This window comes from Lindgomyces ingoldianus, assembly GCF_010093535.1.
Source record: "Lindgomyces ingoldianus strain ATCC 200398 unplaced genomic scaffold BDR25scaffold_2, whole genome shotgun sequence".
NCBI classification, from domain to species: Eukaryota; Fungi; Ascomycota; class Dothideomycetes; order Pleosporales; family Lindgomycetaceae; genus Lindgomyces; species Lindgomyces ingoldianus.
Genome location: NW_022985163.1, coordinates 507,262 through 527,011, shown reverse-complemented (window position 1 = coordinate 527,011; position 19,750 = coordinate 507,262). Strand labels below are relative to the sequence as shown.

At 41.1% G+C, this 19,750-nt stretch overlaps 4 protein-coding genes across 4 annotated transcripts; 2 read left to right on the top strand and 2 right to left on the bottom strand.

Annotated features, from left to right (window-relative positions):
* Positions 1-1,340: 1,340 nt before the first annotated feature.
* Positions 1,341-3,983, bottom strand: BDR25DRAFT_370687 (uncharacterized protein; the record flags this gene model as incomplete). The annotated part of the gene is made up of 3 exons (XM_033697160.1): positions 3,328-3,983; positions 1,838-3,228; positions 1,341-1,729 (listed from the first exon to the last, which is right to left on the bottom strand). The coding sequence occupies exons 1-3, from the start codon at positions 3,933-3,935 to the stop codon at positions 1,341-1,343; spliced, it is 2,388 nt and encodes a 795-aa protein (XP_033553724.1). The 5' UTR covers positions 3,936-3,983.
* A 1,523-nt stretch (positions 3,984-5,506) lies between these two features.
* BDR25DRAFT_251309 (SPOC domain-like protein) lies at positions 5,507-8,532 on the top strand. The gene is made up of 8 exons (XM_033686117.1): positions 5,507-5,658; positions 5,706-5,760; positions 5,819-5,891; positions 5,958-6,025; positions 6,071-6,254; positions 6,309-6,369; positions 6,422-6,952; positions 7,025-8,532. The coding sequence occupies exons 1-8, from the start codon at positions 5,530-5,532 to the stop codon at positions 8,120-8,122; spliced, it is 2,199 nt and encodes a 732-aa protein (XP_033553723.1). The 5' UTR covers positions 5,507-5,529; the 3' UTR covers positions 8,123-8,532.
* BDR25DRAFT_330865 (peptidyl-prolyl cis-trans isomerase pin4) lies at positions 8,234-9,177 on the bottom strand. Its single transcript, XM_033692572.1, has 2 exons — positions 8,629-9,177; positions 8,234-8,532 (listed from the first exon to the last, which is right to left on the bottom strand). The coding sequence occupies exons 1-2, from the start codon at positions 8,876-8,878 to the stop codon at positions 8,378-8,380; spliced, it is 405 nt and encodes a 134-aa protein (XP_033553722.1). The 5' UTR covers positions 8,879-9,177; the 3' UTR covers positions 8,234-8,377.
* Positions 9,178-11,154: 1,977 nt separating this feature from the next.
* On the top strand, positions 11,155-12,337 carry BDR25DRAFT_208303 (uncharacterized protein; the record flags this gene model as incomplete). Its single annotated transcript, XM_033684559.1, has 3 exons — positions 11,155-11,426; positions 11,480-11,963; positions 12,020-12,337. The coding sequence occupies 3 exons, from the start codon at positions 11,155-11,157 to the stop codon at positions 12,335-12,337; spliced, it is 1,074 nt and encodes a 357-aa protein (XP_033553721.1).
* Positions 12,338-19,750: the final 7,413 nt, after the last annotated feature.

The following is a 19,750-nucleotide window of genomic DNA, read 5'->3' as shown; positions in this document are numbered from 1 at the left end:
CGTTGTTAAGGTTTTGGCCTATAGCTGCCTTTCTTTGGGATTTCCGAGTTTTAATTATTTCTATACCGAGTTATCTGAATTGGAGCTCATTCTTCACATTCGAAATCATTGGCAACAACAAACTTGAATGCTTGTTTCCCATGGTACTCCACGATTCCACAATATGTATGGTCTCTCGTGTGCTTTGTCACCAAAAGCTGCCGCACGAGTTCTCTAATTTAAAGTTGATCAGTTTTAAAATAAGGTTTAGGCCTTACAGATGCATGATTTTTCCGTTTTCTTTGAATCAGTTGGTAACGCTCCATCCAGGATACCAGTCAACTAACCCTTAAGTTATAATCGCTTGCTGGGCCAATCCTGGTACAAACTACATCCTTCCCGTATACCACACTCTACAGAAATGGACTAGTTCTCTAAGCTCGTTGCTAGGTCCAAGTGCATAGTCAGCAGCACAAAAGATTCCAAGGAGATTTTGGGCAGGTGTATAAACTAAGTAAAGCGAATGCCCTGGTTATTGCGACTAACTCCTTGCTAGACTCACTAAACCATACACTTGATCAATACTTCACTTAAAAACTTGAACTAGGCATTCTAGTTGATCCCAAAGATGGGGCCCTGTGTTGAAACAAGCACAAAAAGAGGAAATAACAAAAATATTTGTAAAGGCTAGGATATGGCACGAGAACAACGTGTGCATCAGCAAGTTTCGGCACACATATCACCCCAACAGTATGCGAAACTGTACACACCCTCAACATACGCAACACCTATAACCCAGAAAGATGTGTTGATGTCAACCTTGTCGCCGACATGACACATATGAACTAGTCATCTCTGTTCTCCTGTTCATTACTGTTATTTGTTTGCTCGTCCTTCCTTTTTGGCCATATCCAGAACGAACCATTTCTACTAGAATTGACACTCATTCCCTGGACTTAGCTATTTGCGTTCAGGGACACTATCTGATGTACTGCCGTATTTAGTAGCCATAACGCCGTCGCGTAGCATTGAAGGAAGATTTTGGGAGTATCCATGGGAAAAGTGACTGGAAGTGAAAACTCGACTATGGAGTTGTATTTTGGGAGTCATGCTCTCTCCTTGCTGGACCTAGTGCGGGTCTTGATATATGCGCCAGCTTCCATTAGTCCAATACGAAAGCCCAGAACAAGGGGGCTTAGTGGCTGGACCCAAGTCTCGTTGTATTTGAGCAAGCGACTGATTAGAAGTGAGGATCTTTTCATATATAGAGTATACTAATCTCCAACTCATTTCCACTTCGGGGCATTTCGATTTAGTCCAGTTGATGAGCCCACATTTAATCAAATAGCCATTCTTCAAAGCTATAGTTCCGTCCCCCCCAGCCCCCCAAGCCACCAACTCTCATTTTCTTCGAACCCGAATCCAAAATCCATGGTGTCATCATGCATCAGCGTATCCCAATCCATATCCTCCATTACTCCCAGTCCTCCAAAGTCCCCTGTTTCGGTGCCGACACTCCCATTTTTTTCTGCAGGCATTTGTGGTAGGGCCCCAACATTCATCTCGACATTATTTTCATCTTGATATGTCTTCCTCATCCAGTCTGCACAGGCCGCAGCGCTCTTTTTCGCAGCACTAAGAACTGCTTTATCGGGATCAGTACCGGACACTATCGCGTCGATGCGAGCTAGTGCACATGCAAGGAAAACGTATCCTTTTGCGTTAGTTTCACCGTTCTTGATACGATTTTCTGTAGTTTTCCGAGCTGCAACAACTGCTGATCGAAGTGTCTCAAATTGGGGCGGAAGTATCAGCAGAGGGTGCGGAGGGGGAGGCGGAGCTGAAGCAGGAGAGTTACTGGACAAAGGTGTTGTGCTGTCAGGAGTTGAAGCTGCTCCCGTATTCGCGCGAGGTGCTAGGGCTGCGATTTTCGTAGATGACATTGCTGGATAGACAAGGAAGGTTGGAAAAGGTACTCTGTCCTCTTGTTGCTCCTCAATTTGGGAGAGTAGTTCTAAGTAAACAGTCGTAGTACTGTATAGGAAAATGGATTTGAAGAAGCCGACGCAATGGGTAGTTAGTCGAGCCCAGTCATCCTCCTGTGTCATTTCCGTGTGCTCAAGGCTAGGTTGTGGAGCTATTGAGGTTGGTGCAAGAAGGCACAACGATGTGTCGAGACATATCTTTCTAGAATAGTAGAACTTAGGATCAGCTTTCGCTTTTATGAAGAACGGGCGGTGCAGGCAGAGGACAAACCGCCGAGTTAAGACGTCGAGAAGTTTGACTTGAAAGGTGGTGGGACTCGCGGTCGATGCAAAGAAACCTTGGAAGAGCTGCGTGTTCGCACGACAGCTTGCAATAAGTTCAGAGCCTAAGCGAAGAGATTCGTCGTAGGACAGATCTGATCGTAGGCTATTAATAAGCCGCGTTATTTTAAGTCGCAGAGGTAAGCTCTTGTTCAAGGCAATTTGAGTTGAGGTCTGCGTGAAGACCTGTGGTGGCTTGAGATCAATGAGCGCTTCGATTCCTTCACCCATGTCTTCGTCGTTGATATTTGAAGGAGGAAGGGTATCAAAATCGTTCAGTGAGAGCATGGGTGGCATACCCATATCCAGGCTTGACTGTACTGTAATCTCCAATACAGTCGCCCAAAGTCTACGTCTCATTTCTGCATGAAAGACAGAAATCTTGGGGAAATGCGAGGGGTCTCGATGAAGACCTATATGCATCGCACTCCGTAGTAGAGAACCTGCTGGGATCCATGTGAGATCCCCCCCATCCACATTGCAGATTTCACGTGCTAGGAGAAGCAGGATGTGTATTTGAAGTCCGGTAAGGTTCAGTCGTGATTTCCCCTGCGGAGCGCTGAGAAATGTCTCGGCGGTTTGCATCCACTTTGCACATGACGACCGAAGACTTGCGGATTCGAGGCCCTTGTAGAATGGAGCACCAATAGCGCATACGAGGAGAATCTTAATTAAAACTGTGGGCTTCCCTGTGACGGCGCTTCCCCAAAAGGAATCATACTCCGCTAGAAACGTCGGGATGTGCAGGACCCTGAAAACTCCCTCAAACGTTCGTAGATAGCATTGGACAAGCTGATCGCACACATCTCGCGCTGGAATCGAAGACTGGATTTCTGGGGAGATCGAGTGTTTGGTTACGCGCGCACTCTTAATAGTGCGAGCCATTCTCTTACATTCAAGAACAGTCTGATATAGTTCTGAGGCTCTGTTAATCTCGGTTCTGCTTGTAAGAGGACCCGAATCTGTGTGCGTGTGACTGAGTGCTTTATACTACACGCATATTGTTAGATGAATCCATGAGCTGTTCATATGGCTTGAGAACAGCGGGGGATTTTCAAAGACACTCACCGGCTCGATGCTATTTAACCAGTGTGTTTCCCCATAGAATTTTGATTTAACGAATTGGCCTGGAGTGGTAGGTACAGCGTTCCGAATAGGTATGTTCAGAACTTTTGAGGACTCTTCGTCCTTGTTGGCAGACGAGCCGTCAAGATCGAATACGTTATCTACAAGAGACTTGATGGCGGATGTGTAGCATGATGCCCCAGGGTCTACATTCGGGCTCGGCAGGTGACTGAGCGTTACACTTCCATGAGGTCCAAAGATGCCTGGGGCAATATACCGGTTGACCATAGACTCAAAGTCAATTGCCTGAATTGATGACGGCAAAGAAGACCGATTCGAGCTATCTTGGTTTGTGTGTGCCGATGTAGGTGCCGCTGCTCTGGGTCGTCGGTCTATAGTGTGTGGGTTCGGCCTATACGTGCAGGTCGGGCTCTTGGCGCGAGTACAAGGGCCGCAGGGCTTCTCTCTGTCACACCTGACCTTTCGTCTTCGACACTCAACGCATGAAAGAGCAGGCCTACGCCGTTTAACTGGGCCGGTGCCATCAGTATCAGCGAGCTGGAGCGACGGTGACGGGTTCTCCATTTGAATTGTTATACGTAGAATATGATCTACGCAACTTATGGGTATGAGATACAACAGATAGTCCTTCCTCAATTAAAGGGCTTGAAAAAGAAAGACCAAGACAGGTGGAGATAGAATGCCATGAGAAAGGAGGGAGCGAAAGGGCTCGGCATTTAGAAATATACCTTCGGTGAATTGAAATGACCGAGCCGCTTGGACCGAAGTGGCATAGCGGAATCCTTCGAGGGTTTGACTCCTGTTGTCTAAATCTGCTTATGAATGTGGTAGGCCCCTGCTTTAGTTCCAATATCCTCCCGTGGGTTGTGGATTGAAGTACGATGTTGTCGAGCTGTGGTTCTCGGTCTTCCTTTCAAATTCTCGATCTAGTACCAATTCAGTTAGATCACCAGTCCGCTGCCCTCATCCCCTTGACAATATCCGTAATTCAGCAGTATTTTGACGCTTCAAAGGCCCCCGAGCACGTTCTATAGTAGAGCTAGCATACCGCAGAAGACTATACGAAGCCCATCTGGAAAAGTTTTTACATTTTCCAGCACACAGTTTCGCGCACCTCTCGTTACTCATGATCGCTTGCTTATATGCAGGGAGTAATGGACCATTTGGACTATACTAGCCCGAAAGCTGGTTTATCACTAGCAGGGTGCTGATCCTACGTAGAAATTCAAGTAGCACTGTATTCCGTCGCAGATACCACCTTGCGCCATCTAACGTGCGACAGAAGTAAGCGATCATGATATGGCCACACTAGGGACGCACCGAACGTTAAGTCAACTTCCTCGTGTATCAAAATTAAAACAGGATCTTTTGGGTGATAAAAGAACAAAAGAAATTCATAGCTAAGAGAAGTTATGAAATTCGAATACCAGTCCGTTCAATTTTGTCTTTGAAAGGAGGATGGGTAGATGGGTGAGTTTGCAAGGTTGTAGGAATGCTGTGGCGTTTTTTGTTACCCACGCAGGTGGTGAAATGCCTGTAGATGAGTACTCTAGGGCTCCACTTCAGGGGCAAGGACAGCCAACTTGGAGGGAAATACGAAACTTGCGTATACGAAACAGCAGAGACGGAAACTAGCTCATTTGTGTGTTCTTCTGGCTTCGTCCGAGCTCTCTGTAAAGAAATGGAGGTTTCTATCAGCCTCTAGCAGACCTACCTGAATGATCGTACGCCTCGCTGAAATCACACCCACGGCAAAGGCGGTTATGTTCCGCCGGGTTGTTCTCATGATCTGGTTTGTTGTTGTCTGGGCTACTGTGAGTGCTTCGCTAACAAGTGGCATGAAGGTGTGGGTCACTTTCACCATGCTGAGAGCGGGAGGTAAACAATCCATCAAGCTTCATCAAATGGAGCGGGCGTTTCTTTTCCACATGTGCGTTTTTGGACGCAAAAGTAGAGAGTGCATAGTGAACATCTCCAGCTTCACTCACGGTCAGAGGAGCTAAAAGCACAGACCAAACTTAATTTAGACGCCCGTCACATGAAGTCGCGTTTCCGTGTCCAAGCGCCACGCCTGCCTAACTTCCCTCAAGGCACCACGGTCACAATCTTCTATCCCGTCTCTTCTCCCCACAACACTCTTTCAATATTTCCATCAACTATGGCGCAGAAAGAAGCTACGGTGTACATTCTCGATCTCGGCCGGTCCATGGGAGAGAAGCGCAATGGACGCAGTCAAACGAATCTTGAATGGGCGCTGGAGTATGTCTGGGACAAGATCACGACTACGGTAAGCTTGGTGTGTTATGGAGATGGAAATAACTAAGAGAGGGATAGGTTGCGACGGGACGAAAGACGGCGATGATGGGCGTTGTTGGGTATAGGACTGATGGTGAGACATTCAAAGTTTACGCCACTCGCGACAGATCGCATCCATTGACGCGCCTTAGAAACCGATGTCATGGGAGCAATCGACGATGATGATGGGTACTCGAATACTAGAATTATCGTGCCCCTTAAACAGTAAGCTTTATTTCTGCTTATGAGGGGTCTATGCCTATTGGTATCCCTGCGACTGACACGTGACAGGCTCCTCCTACCAGATATTCGTGATCTCCAACCACAATTGAAGCCAAGCGCCACGAATCAAGGCGATGGTATGCTATCCAGTCTTGTAGTCAATTCACTCTAACTATTGACAGTTCTATCTGCATTAGCTGTGGCTATCCAAATGATTGACACCGCAACTACTGGCAAGACTGGCAAGCCTCTGAAGTATGACCGCAGGATCAACATCATAACCGACGGGTACGGGCACATGGAGACATCCGATTCCGATGCCATTGCAGCCAAGCTAAAAGAGGATGAGGTTGAGATGAATATTCTGTAAATCTCCCGATTACCGAAAGCGCCCAATGTGCATATTTTGACGCAAACTAGAGGCGTAGATTTCGACGATGCAGAGTTCGGTTTCAAAGAGGAAGACAAAGATCCCGAAAAAGTCTGTCAGCTACCTACCTATTCTAGTAGTCTTCTGTTAACTTGATGCACAGGAACAAAACGAAACCACTCTCAAGGACTTTGCCAGGAAATGCAACGGCAACTTCGCCACCATCGCCGAAGCTATCAGCCAACTCGAAATCCCGCGTACGAAAAACACGCATCCAGTCCCCAGCTATAAGGGCACACTCACTCTTGGCGATTCCGAAAACTACGACACCACCTTGACAATCGACGTCGAGAGGTATCCTTGTACTATGATTGCGAAGCCACCAACAGCAAGTTCGTTCGTGGTAAGAACGGATTTATCAGGTGGTGCTGGTGCAAGCACGCAGTCTTCCGCAACCGTTGCGGGAGATGAGCATCGTGGGGATGGACAGCTAGCGGCCGTGAAGAGCCAGCGCGTCTACCAAATCGACAACCTGGATGAGCCGGGCACGAAAACTAATGTAGAGATGGAAGATTTAGAACGAGGATTTGAGTACGGAAGGACCGCTGTCCATATCAGCGAATCAGATGCCAACGTTGTCAAGCTTGAGACTTCGCCCTGTCTTGACTTGATCGGCTTTGTGCCGGAAGAAAAGGTATACGCCTCCCTTGGCTCCCCATAATGAATTTCAGAATGGTTTTGGAGGATAAAGCTAATAACATTCCAGTTCGAGCGCTACCTTCCTATGTCCCGAACAAACTACGTCGTCCCACAACGCACCAACACCGCCGCTGCCCTCGCCCTCTCATCCCTTATCCACGCGCTCTACGAATCCGGCTGCTACGCACTGGCCCGGCTTGTGACACGGGAAAACAAAGCCCCCCTCCTGGTACTCCTCGTCCCGCGCATTGAACCCGACCTAGAATGCCTCGTCGACGTCGAACTTCCCTTCGCAGAAGACATGCGACGCTACAAATTCCCCCCTCTCGACAAACACCTCACGGTTAGCGGGAAAGTTATCACCGAGCACCGCGACCTACCAAACACACAGTTAATGCAAGCGATGAATGAATACGTCGATGCCATGGATCTCTCATCCTTCGATCGCGACGACGAAGGCGAGCCCACAGAATATATGAAATTCGAGGACACATACTCCCCCTTACTCCACCGCATCAACCACATCATTCGCTGGCGCGCTACACATCCCACATCCCCCAGCCTCCCTGCCCCTCCACAGATCCTAACGAAATACTCCGCGCCTCCTCCCTCACTCCTCGACAGAGCATCCCCTCAACTCGCCGCCCTCAAAGCCGCCGCGGATGTCAAAAAAGTCCCGCCGAAGCAACAAGGCCGGGGTAAGCGCACACTTCGTGACCGCGAAAAGCCACTCTCAGGCCTCGACGTCGACGCGCTCCTCGGCAACCCTAAACGCGTCAAAATCGACTCCACCAACCTCATACCTTCCTTCAAACAAGCACTCGCTGCTACCGATGACCTCGAAGCCATCCAAACCGCCGCTGCTGACATGGCGCGAAATATCCGCGAGTATATTTCGACTAGTGTGGGGGAGAGTGGATATGGGAGAGCGCTGGAAGCGATTCGTGTTATGCGCGAAGAAATTACGGAGTTGGAGGAGCCGGAAATATATAACAGTTTTGTGAGGGATTTGAAGAGGGATTTATTGGAGGGGAGGTTGAGGGGGGACCGGAGGGAAATGTGGTGGAAGATTCGGGGTTCAAAGTATGGACTTGTGGAGAGGAAGACGTGTTTTGCGAGCGAGGTTAGCGAGGAGGAGGCTGCGGAGTTTTATCGAAGTGCGTAAAGAGGAGACGGGGAGTTTGAGCGAGGGGACAGGATAATTGAGAAATGGTGACGGCGTATTATGGTATCTGAAATTTGGGATCTGGTGTAGAAAATGGGTATCTTTGCATCTCACGTCACCTCACTACGTACGCACCAGCTAGAAGACTCGTTGCTTTCACAATCCCAATCCAAAAGAGATCATCCATCGTCCTCCACACTCCAACTCTTTGCCTACCCTGCCCAAGCCTGTTCGCGCGCTCGATATCGTACTCCTTCATTTCCGCCCCTCAACCATCAAAACATGATACCCCTCCCTCGTCTTCACCTCGCCCCACTTTGGATTCCCAGTCGTACTAGGCTCGAGCTCATACGCGATTTTCTCGAACTCAGGAAGCAAACTACCACGGGTTTTCCAGCCAAGAGAGCCACCTATTCCCAATTCCCAGAATAAGCCCAGGATTTGGCAGAGATGGGGAGTGAAGAAGAGGATCAGGGGTTTATAAGGGGTTTGGGGGGGGGAAATACCTTGCCTCGCTTTATCCTCACTCAACTCCCTAGCAACGTCATCGAATTTCGCCCCATCCCTTAGCTTCTGCAACGCTTCTTCTTTCTTCGAATGCTTCTCACAGAGGATATGTCGGACGTTGATGCTAGTTGCTGGTTTTAATTTCCCAGACGCGGATGCCCCGCCTTTGCCTTTCCCTTTCGTGTCTGCGTCTTTGGAATCGGAGGATGTAGCTGCTTCTTTGCCTTTGCCTTTGTTTTTTGGCGCCATGAAGATTGGGAGGAGGTCGGGTGTTGGAACTGAAGCTTGAGAAGTCGGTATGTTCGGGTGTTCGAACGATTTGGAGGGGTGAGGTTGTGGTGGGCGGGGTTGCAGAATCGCTATATTCGGCAGGCGGTGTAGCGTGCACGGATCAAGTAAACGCCTCCAAGGTTTTGTAGCGTGAATAGGACTCGATGAAAAATAATTATTTTTGGGGTTCTTGGATGGCAAGTGAGGCGAACGGTGAATGTTGAGTGGTGAGTGGTGAGTGGTGAATTATGAGTCACGAAACTAAGTGAACAATGAAGTGAAGTGTGAAAATGAATGGTGAAGAAAAGTGAAGAAACGAGCAGATTATCCTTCCTTTCCAGGAAGAAAGTGGCTAGTCCCAATTAGGAAGGATAACGGGCTTAGAAGGTCTTGGCAGCGCCAATCATATTTAGAGGGAAAAACCACGCAGCAGAAGTGATTTTAACACCCCCGACCGCGTTGTCTTTGATCACGATAGGGAAAAAAGAAGGCCAGATCAAGCATGTAGCAGAGCAGAATGATTACTTAAAGCTTAAAAACGTAGAACAACAAAGCTTTTTAGTTATTTAATTTTCTACCAATCAGATCAATAACCAGCTTATATCCAGACTAATAGGAGAGAGGGCTTGGCGGTAGAGATAGTGTATTATTTGATTATTTGATAGGAAGAGACGAGCAGATTATCCTTCCTTTCCAGGAAGAAAGTGGCTAGTCCTAATTAGGAACGATAACAGGCTTTGCTTAGAAGGTCTTAGCAGCGCTAATTATATTTAGAGGGAAAAACCACGCAGCAGAAGTGATTTTAACACCCCTAACCGCGTTGTCTTTAACTATAATAGGGAAAAAAGAAGGCTAGATTAAGCATGTAGCAGAGCAGAATAATTACTTAAAGCTTAAAAACGTAGAACAACAAAGCTTTTTAGTTATTTAATTTTCTACCAATTAGATCAATAACCGGCTTATATCCAGACTAATAGGAGAGAGGGCTTGGCGGTAGAGATAGTGTATTATTTGATAGGGAAGCCTGCGAGCTGATTATTGGCATATCACTTAACGTCCCTCCCTGCGTAGCGAGACGCCCTCCGTGCCGAGACGCATCCACTCTTTAAGCAGCTCAACTCCCTCCCTCGTCTATATTTGAAGTCGCGTTTCGCATAATGTTGTTCTTCAGACATTCGTCCTTAGAAGTCCAGGTTACAGCAAGAAAAATACCGCGACGCTAATCATGTTGTCGATCGTTCAGTTTACCGAGCTCAATGATGTCTCCAACGCGCTTTGCGTACAACTTGAAGTTCAAGAGTGTCCTGTGCAGCTTGCCAAGGGTTAGGGCTTTAAGTGGCGCTATTAGACGTAGATGCGCAAAACAGTAGAGCCGTGCATGGGCGAGAAGGACTGGCGTAAAGTTTTGGTCCACGGCACTGTTAGGTTTGGGTTCGAAGTGCTGCAGGATCAGAGCTTTGGGGCCGCTGTCGATTAGGTAGTTTTTGGCTGTTGAATTGAGTCCGTAACGGGGTCCTCAAGATGGGCCTTACTTCATATTGAGGCTCAAGAGCTGCCTCAAACCCAAGCCCGTCGTATACCTGACTTTCTTGGGGGTAATCTATTTCCAGAGGAGGAGGCTCCAGTGCAGCTCGCCCCTTCTTGCCCTTCTTTATTTGTGCCTAATAGATATCTGGTGACTTCTGCAAAGTAAGGAATAGGGAAGTTAAACTCTTGACTTAAATCAGTTCGCATAGTGGGAGGCTTAAGAAGACAGACGAGAAGATGCGGGGTTGTACACGTGCTACACATTGACTGGCTGTTGAAGGCTGATAGTATAACACAGCATTATCGCTACATGCAATGGCGTACACAGCGTTTGTCGCTGGGCTTTGCCGCCTGCTTCTCGCCGCGAAACCTCGATTTCCGATGCAAGTGACTTGAGGCCAGCGCCTAGCGGAGAACTGGCTTAATGGATCTGAAAGGGCACCCCAAATATCGGGTGATCACAGCTATCCAGAGTTGAATTATATCCGCTCCAGTCTTGATCCACAAGGTGCTATCCGTAGTATAGCGGCACGTGACACTAGTGCAGCTAATTGGACCTTATCTCATGAGTCAGCGCTTGGCGTCATTGACTGCAGCCACATTTGCTGAGCGAGACGCGTGGCGTTGTTGCTAAGTCAACCAAAGCGCCCAGCCTTTGGACGATCTGTCAGTTGGCGCGACAGCGGGCATTTATCGAACGACCTCACGATGCAGCATAGTGTACGGCTATGTCGATATCGCAAGCGGATGTAACGCAGCATCAACACCTCACGCCGCCCTCAAGTTTTACAAACGAGCCTTTGACGCCTCCGCTGACCGACAAGAAGCCTTTTGCGGGGGCCCTTCGTGTCATCGCGTTCCTCAGACACATTCAAGCGGGAAGGAACATCAAGCAAGGCACGTGGATAGAGTTTCAGCTTGCACAAGGAGAGTACGACGAGATAGAGCGTACGCTCCAGCAAGACGATGTGCTTGCGGGGTACGTGAAAGACAAGATACGGTGAGTGGACTTTAGAAACCGCGATGACCACGGCTGACAGAGGACTTTGGCAGGTATGACTACGACGGAGACAAGCGTAGACTAGTCGTTCGCATGCCTACTGGGGTACACGAGCTCTTCATTGATGAAGTGGAGGATGCGATTCGGACCCAGCTGAAAGCGATACGTGACGGGTCAGGCAGGAAGGCTCAATTCGCGCAGAAAGTGCGACCGGCCCGATCGACTGAAATACAGTTTGCTACTAACGCTTCATCCAGCAAATCGAAGTACGAACCAGATGCGTCATTCTGGCATGACGATGCACAATATCCGGGTGTCATTATCGAAGTCGCATACTCGCAGAAGAAGACGCGCCTAGGCCGGTTAGCCGAAAATTATCTTCTAGATTCAGACGCTAGCGTACGAGCTGTTGTCGGCCTGGATATAGAGTATGGCAAGAAGGGGTCACGCAAAGCAACGTTATCGATATGGCGACCACGACTGTTTGATACTGCTGATGGGTCTGAATTGCGAGCTGTTGAAGAGGCCGCGGATGAGGTAGACTAAATCCTCATAACGCTGACACGACCCTGATGTTCTAACTTTCTTACTAGGCTTTCCGTGACGATGAAGGAAACCCCGTCGACTACCCAGGCCTACGGCTCCGCCTCAGCGATTTCACCTATGAAGAACTTGCACAGGACGAGATGGGAGATGAAGATACAGAAATTTGCATCTCTGGGACACAGCTCTGCCAATATCTTGCTGCGGCGGAGAGCAAAGCACGGCGAGCGCAATCGCTAGGCAAGCATTCTTTTGCCCGTGAGGTCAAAAAGAGGAAACGCTCGGAAACACCTCCCGAAGAGATTACGTCAGGTGATGAAGCAAGGTACGTTGAGGATGAGGAGACTATAGAGTTCATGCACCAATAAGTCAAATCGGCTGCTCCTCGGCCTCGCTTAGCTGCGCACGGGCCCAATTAAAATTTCTCGTACCAAACCTCTCTCACTTTTACTCTAACCCTCTCTATATACTAAACTTGTTTTAGCAGGGTTGACACCTTTTTAGCCTAAGGCACTTGCTAACTACTCCTGAGCCCTTCTCTCAACTCACCGCCGAATTGTTCTCACTTGCAGCGACCACCATGTCGTCAGGGCAGCACTAAGAACCGACGTTCCTAAATTAGGCAATTGGATGTGTAAGAATTGTATTCTAATCCTGATTACATAGCGTTTCTAACGTGTTTAGTAGATTAAAATGGAGCGCTACGTGCTAATGTGCTGCTAACAAATCTAAATTCCTTGCAACAAATTTAACCTTAAATTTAAGATTAAACAGATAGAGGAGGTAGGCTAAATATTACCTATTTTATAGAGGTTCTAATTGTGTTTCTAACAAGTTTGTAAGGCAAATAGCCATACTATAAAGTTTGTCTATGTTAAGGTTTACAAGAGGGTGTGTTGCATTAAATACACTTCTTATAACGCCTTAGAATAAATTTGTAGGGTAAGTATTAATTAGAATCTAAATATGTCTAGATTATATTCTTATAAGCTATAGTAAGTGTATCTTAACTATAATTAGCTTATTAATTACATTAAGACAGCTTACTCTAATCACTAATATGTCTCCTGCTAGCACAAGGATAGCAAAGGTGGAAAGATAGCTAAAGAAGATTAACTATCTATCTAAGGTTAGTATTGCATATGGCTTAGATCCTGTTTAGATCGCGTTTAGATCACGTCCTAATATATATTAGAATACTACAAGAGTCTAATAAAGAAGCTCTACGCTGCTATGCCTAGTCTAAATAATAAACTTAAAAAGTATTACAACACTATGCACAGAAACTATTTTAGCGCTTCTGCAACATACTTCTCTCTTACCTTAAACATAACCTTCTATAGCGTATGTAACACTATTTAATTATGTTTTAGTAACAGTCTTTAACCTTATACAGCTCCCTAGCTCTAGTAACTTTTTAAAGAAGGATAGAACAAACTCTTAAGACCTTGTTAAAAGTGCTAAGGTATGTAATGTATATTATTTTTATTATAAAAAGATCTAATCTTATTAGCTAATACTTTAGTGTAAATTAAAGAGTAGCAAGGCTGCCTAGAAGCAGGCTAACAAGGATAATTCTTATATTACTTGTAACTGTAAGATAGCAAAGTGGCGCATCTATGTATTCCCTAAGGTTTAATACCTGTTCTAATTACGTTTATAAGTTGTCCCTAACCTAATGTAGTTACACACTAACTGCCTTGTAACTTCTAACTATAATAGTAGTACACTAAGGCTGCTTGTTTACACTGTTAAAAAGGGTAAGAAGCTAGATAGTGTTACAGCTGTAAGTATTTTATATTCTATTATGTTTAGATAGCCTTTTAATAGCGTTTAAAAGGCATTCTATAGGCAATTAACTCTGCTGCTGTCCTCTGCATTGCTTAATTCTAAGAATTTAATGCAGTTAAGAATGCTCTATATAAGCACTGCAGTAAACAGCTAATTAGCAGTAACAGTGTTAATAAAAATAGTAAAAAGATTAAGCCTTAAAAGTGTAAGTATCTACATTTAATTTTTTTTAGATAGTGTTTAATACTAATTTACTGCAGCTTTTAAGTGTGTTACCTGCAATTTAAGCTGTAAACTTATTAATGCCTTTAATAATGTAAACCCCTTTTTTACTAAGTAGAAGAATTAACAGAAATTCCTTGCTGCATAAAAAGAGAAGGGAAATAAGAAGCAGAATAATAATAAAAATAATAACAACAATAATAATAATAATAATAATAATAATAATAATAATAACAACAATAATTTATATTAAGCAGATTACATTATTACTTAATAGTGTTCTAAACCCTATTATAGCTGCATTATTATAATGCTAGGCTAGGCAAACACCCTTTCTTTTTCTTATTTTCTTTGTGCATTTTGTTATTAGGAGCACTTTAATTGTTATAAAATAAGTTAAGAAGGTTGCTAGATTTACATTTTATTAAGTTTATATAGCGTCTGTAGGGCATTAGCATAAGATTCCCCTTTTTAACATCTCTTTATGGGTGGGGTGGATGACCTTAGGACGTCACTGCAAACAGGCTTTAGTAGGGAATGAGTCTGGCCTAGCTCTAACTATCGAATATACAGAATTTGATATAACTATCTCTTCTTTAATTGAACGTGTTTAAAACTGCTTCATAACCAGTCTAGGACTGATTCACAGTTAGTCTAGAACTGGTTTACAGCTAGTCTAGGACTGGTTTACAGTTAGTCTGGAACTAGTTTACAGCTAGTCTAAGACTGGTTTATAACTAGTCTAGGACTGGTTTACAGCTAGTTTAGGACTGGTTTGAAGCTAGTTTAGGACTGGTTAAGGACTGGTCTAAACTAAAACTAACGTTAAGGAAATTAATCTTAGCCCTAATATAGACTAAAACTTAAACAAAAGCTATAAATATTCTACATAGACAAAAACATAGAAGTAACTAAAATTATATTTAAAACATGTTTAGATGTACTATATAAATTATTTACTATCTGTTGAATAGGCTCTGACAGCTAGCTGCTTATAGTATAAGCACTTAAGTAGCAAGAGTAAGAGTAGTGTACAGTGTGCACAGCGTACAAAGTAGGTAAAGTAAGGGCAACATGTTTTTAGTTTTATTACTCTTATCTTTCCTCTGTACAAAGGAAAAGAGGGATATCTAGATGTTTACACATAAAGGTTTACACATAAGCATTATATAACATAGATATGTAATCCTACTTATGCGCAATTATTTATATCTAGGCTGCAATGCTGCTGCTGTGTACAGACACTAGCAACTTTTTTTTTTATCTAAAAAGTTACTTTCTGTACATGTTACTTTTTTTTTATCTATGTAGGTTTATTTAATTATGTTCTGCTTTTACTTTACCTTATTTATTAAAACTTGCCTTAGTAATGCTGTACATTAAAATAGGCTAGTTACACTATATAAATAGCTTTATAAATAGTGTAAAGTGTTTTAAGCTATTATTATTTAGCCTTTATGCGCTTACTTTATAAGTAATTTAGTAGTGTATAAACTATTTTATATAAAGTTTTATGCTAAAATAGTGTAGAATCTTTATATAGGCAGGTGTGTAAGAAGGTGTATATAATAAAGTTTTTTTTTTTTTTTACTTTCTTTTTTTTATTCTTTACTTTTTAAGCCTTACTATACTATTCCCTAGCTCTTTTCTTTTTTTATATAGTGCTAATAGTAACAGATACTCCTACCTACACACACACACACACACACACACACACACACAGAGAGAGAGAGAGAGAGAGAGATGTCTCTCTAGCCTTTCTTCTCTACCTCTAGCGCTGTTAGTGCAGGCGTCTTTAACGTCCTTATATAGTCTAGCAGCCTAGGGCGCATCTATGTTACCCTTTTAACTAGTTTTACTACTAATTAGTAGTTTATTTAGTGTTTTAGTATAAATATATAAATTTTTTAGCTTTTCTACTTTTTTCTTATATAAAATGCTAATTATAGATAGGCTAAAAAGTAGCATATAGCAGCTTTACTATTTTATAATATTAATATTATTTTACCTACTAGCACTAATCTGCAGCTATAAGCAGTAAAAGTTATGTATTATAAGAGGTACTTTTATATAGTTCTAGTTTAAAGTTATAGTTAGGTCTTAGTAACTTTATATACTTATTATTATAGTAGCACTACTAGTGCCTTTTTTTTTATTAAGTGTTATATGTTAGCTAACTTTTAGGCTAATGCCTACACCTTATGCATATAGTAGAGCTGTAGTCTGCATTATAACTACTATATGTAAGGGGTGGTAGCTTTTTCTTTTTCTATATACTAAATAAATAGACTATCTTTTTTATATATCCTTTTCTTCTAATCTTATAATAAGAAAAATAAGTGTGTATAATAAAAAAAATAAAAAAGATAAGCTTTATATAAAGGTGTTATTAGTCTAGTTAGTTTAGAGCATTTTTGCGCATAAGATCTAGCTAGTCTACAGATGCTTCTATCTAGACAGAGAGGTAGTTAGTTAGGACTAATAATTAAAAAGCCTAGTTTAGTGTTTTCTTTATATATACATTTACTAAGTTATTTTTACTATTAATTTACTTTATTTTAGTAATTTCCCTCTTCTTATATAATTTATAAAGTAATATAATGTTAATTATAAGTTACTTTTTACTAGTAGTGCTTAGCTTAATAAAGTAATTATATAAAAACCTTAAATCTATGTAAATTACTACTAGAATTAGTAGTAGTTTAAGTGTTTATATAATTTACTATAAAGTTATACTAAGTGTAATTACATTATTAAACTTTTTAACTATTTTATATAGTTTACTAGTAAAGACACTTCTAGTTACTTTTTTACACTTAGTAGAATTCTAGTGTATAATGTTGCCTAGTATTTTAAAGTAGTTACTTTACTTTATATAGTTTTTATTACTTAATATAATTAAAAATCCTAGCTATAAGCTAAAGTTTTTATTATTAGTAAATAATCTATTTATAAAAATAAATAGCTTTGCATAATTAAGCTATAATAGTAGAAAGGTAAGACTGTGCTTACTATTATCTATCTGCTATTAGATTTATGTGTTAAGTGTGTTAATATTATTATACAAAGGGTCTGTTACAGTATTCTCCCTAGATCCTAGACATAACTGTATTAGACGCGTACTAGAGTATTATTAGTGCACGTCTAACATAAACACAACATAATACAGACATAAACTTAAGCATAAACTGCCTTAACACTAACTAAACCTAGAACAGGCTTAATTTATACCTAAAGCGCTTAGACTTCTAAGCTAAGTATTTAATTACTAATTTCCTCCTAAACCTTCCTGTTCCTCACACAACGTCTTGTACCTACTATAATACCTCACGTAGTAATTAAACTAGACCTCTGTGAAGCTCTATAACCTTACTTGTGCACAATTATAACAGGGTCTATAGTTTGTGCAGTAATAGATAAGTTAAATGCTGCCTCTAGTTAACACATAGATGTAATGTATGCCCCTTTTACACATTACTTAACATATTATTATGCAGCATTCTTGTTTTTTAGGTTAATTATATAAAGGTAGCTTACTTATCTCTTTTAAGTAAAGACTACTATGTTATGTGTAAGCTTAATCTTTTTACTATTAAACTTAATAGGCTGCTTCTTTACTAGAATAGTCTTACTCTTTATATAGAACTTTGCCTTCTATAGTTTTTTCTTTTCTCTTTGTGTAAAATTCTTTATTATAATGCTTAAAGTGTTATCTATTTATAGGCTAGTAATACTAAAGGTGTGCTCTTCTTTATTAGTAATTAAAAGGTAGAGGTTATATAAAAAGATATACATGCGCAGCTTTTTTTTATAGTAGTTATAGTATATCTTAAACTAATACAGTCCTAATTTAGTAGCTCTATACAAGAGTTGTACAACCTAGAGTATTATATTTAGTAGAAAGCTCTAGCGCATCTCCTTTAGTAGCTTTGTGTACAGCGTGCGCATAAGCTTATCTATTAATTAGATGTATGCTTATGTAATATTACATAGTTTAAAATGCATTCTGTACATAGCTCTTAGGCTTACTCTTATAGCTAGAAGTAGTCTCTAGCTTATCCTCTAGATAGTTAGTAACTAAGTAAGAATTTCTCTTTTCTTTTTATCTAAGTAGCTAGCAAACACTAGGCAGGATTTCTTATATAGTTAAGTTGTTTTACCCTTTACTTCTTATATAAAGCAAAGGTTAAAAATCTAACTTTTATGCTTTATTAAGTTATATACTATAACTTTAAAAGTGCTATTAGTAATTAGAGTGTCTATCTCTATGTAGTTTAATTTTTTAAATAGTTTTCTAAGTGTAGTAATTACACTATCTATATAAAGCTTAATAGACAAGGCTTAATTATCCTTTTTCTTCTAGGTTAGAAATACCTAGTCTAGACTTTATGCAAGTTTCCTTTACTTTTTACTTTTTCTAGTATCTATATCTTTCTTTTGCACTAGTGTAGCATTACTATCTTAAGGGGCTTAGTCTATAGTAGGCTTTAGTTCTACTTTTATAACATTTTTATAAAGCTATTTTTTCTTTCTTTTTTTTAAAAGATCTTTTTATATAAGGATTAGTTTATCTAGGTTATCTATTATAAGTAGGTTGTCTTTCTTTTTTTTCTTTATAGTATAGTTTAACCTGCGTATATTAAAGCTTTAGTAGGCTATTTTTTTTCTTAATAATAACATCTCTCTCTTTAATGCTTTTAATCTTGTATAGGCTAGTCTAGCCTTTTTTCTTCTTTTATGCTATAATCTCTAAGCTAAGAGAGAAGTTAAGAACTTTATATGTTATAAAGCTATTATAAGTGTTAATTATATAATTAATGTTTACTTTTATATAGTTTTTTTAAAGTATCTTTATTACCTTTTATATAGCACTTGCTTATGTAATAATGTCTAGTAATAGTAGAAAGTTTAGGTTAATTCTTAGGTATGCTCTAAAGACTAGCAGTGTGGGTACTAGACTGTGTAGGCTAGCTGTGTTGTTTAGAGCCTTAACTGCTATCTACAAGATAGCCTTATTATCTATACAGTTACCTAGCTTAGTCTTTAGGATGTTAAACACTTATTAAAGAGGTGTGTGCACATGCTTAACTTTTTTAACTGCCTAATGTGCTTCTATAGGCATCTGCCTGCATATAGCTTTTATAATCTTTGCATAAGCTTAAAAATCCTTTAAAGCAAAGTTTATACTAAAGTTATACATAATATAGTCTAGAGGTTCTTAATAAGTGTTAATCTAGCATTTGCACAGTGCATTCTAGGTATCTTATATAGACATAGATTTTAGAAATGTAGCAGCCTAAAATAATATGTCTGCATTAATAACATATAAGATATTTTTATTATTAATTTATATAACATTAATAATAACTTTATAGTTAAAGTAGGTGTTATTTTTAATTATAAACTTAAATTTTTATAAGGCCTAGTTATATAATTAGCAGAGGTAGTAGAACTTTTTAATCTTTTCTAACACTGCAGCATTAATGTTATAGCTAGCGCTAGTTAGCATCTTTTAAAGTCTCTTTATGCAGAGGTGTCTAAATTAGCAGTAGAGGCAGTAAAGTTTTAATTTAGTAAAGAAAAACATAAATTTTTTCTTACTAACATTAAAAAAAAGTGTCTTTATTTTTATATAATAAGTATAGTAGTTTTGTTTTTATGTATAATAACATTTAAAATGTTATTAAAGTATGCCCTAAGTTAGTTAGCATTTGCTAGTAATAGTAAAAATAGTGTTAAAGTCTCTAGAATATAGTATGTAACTAGAC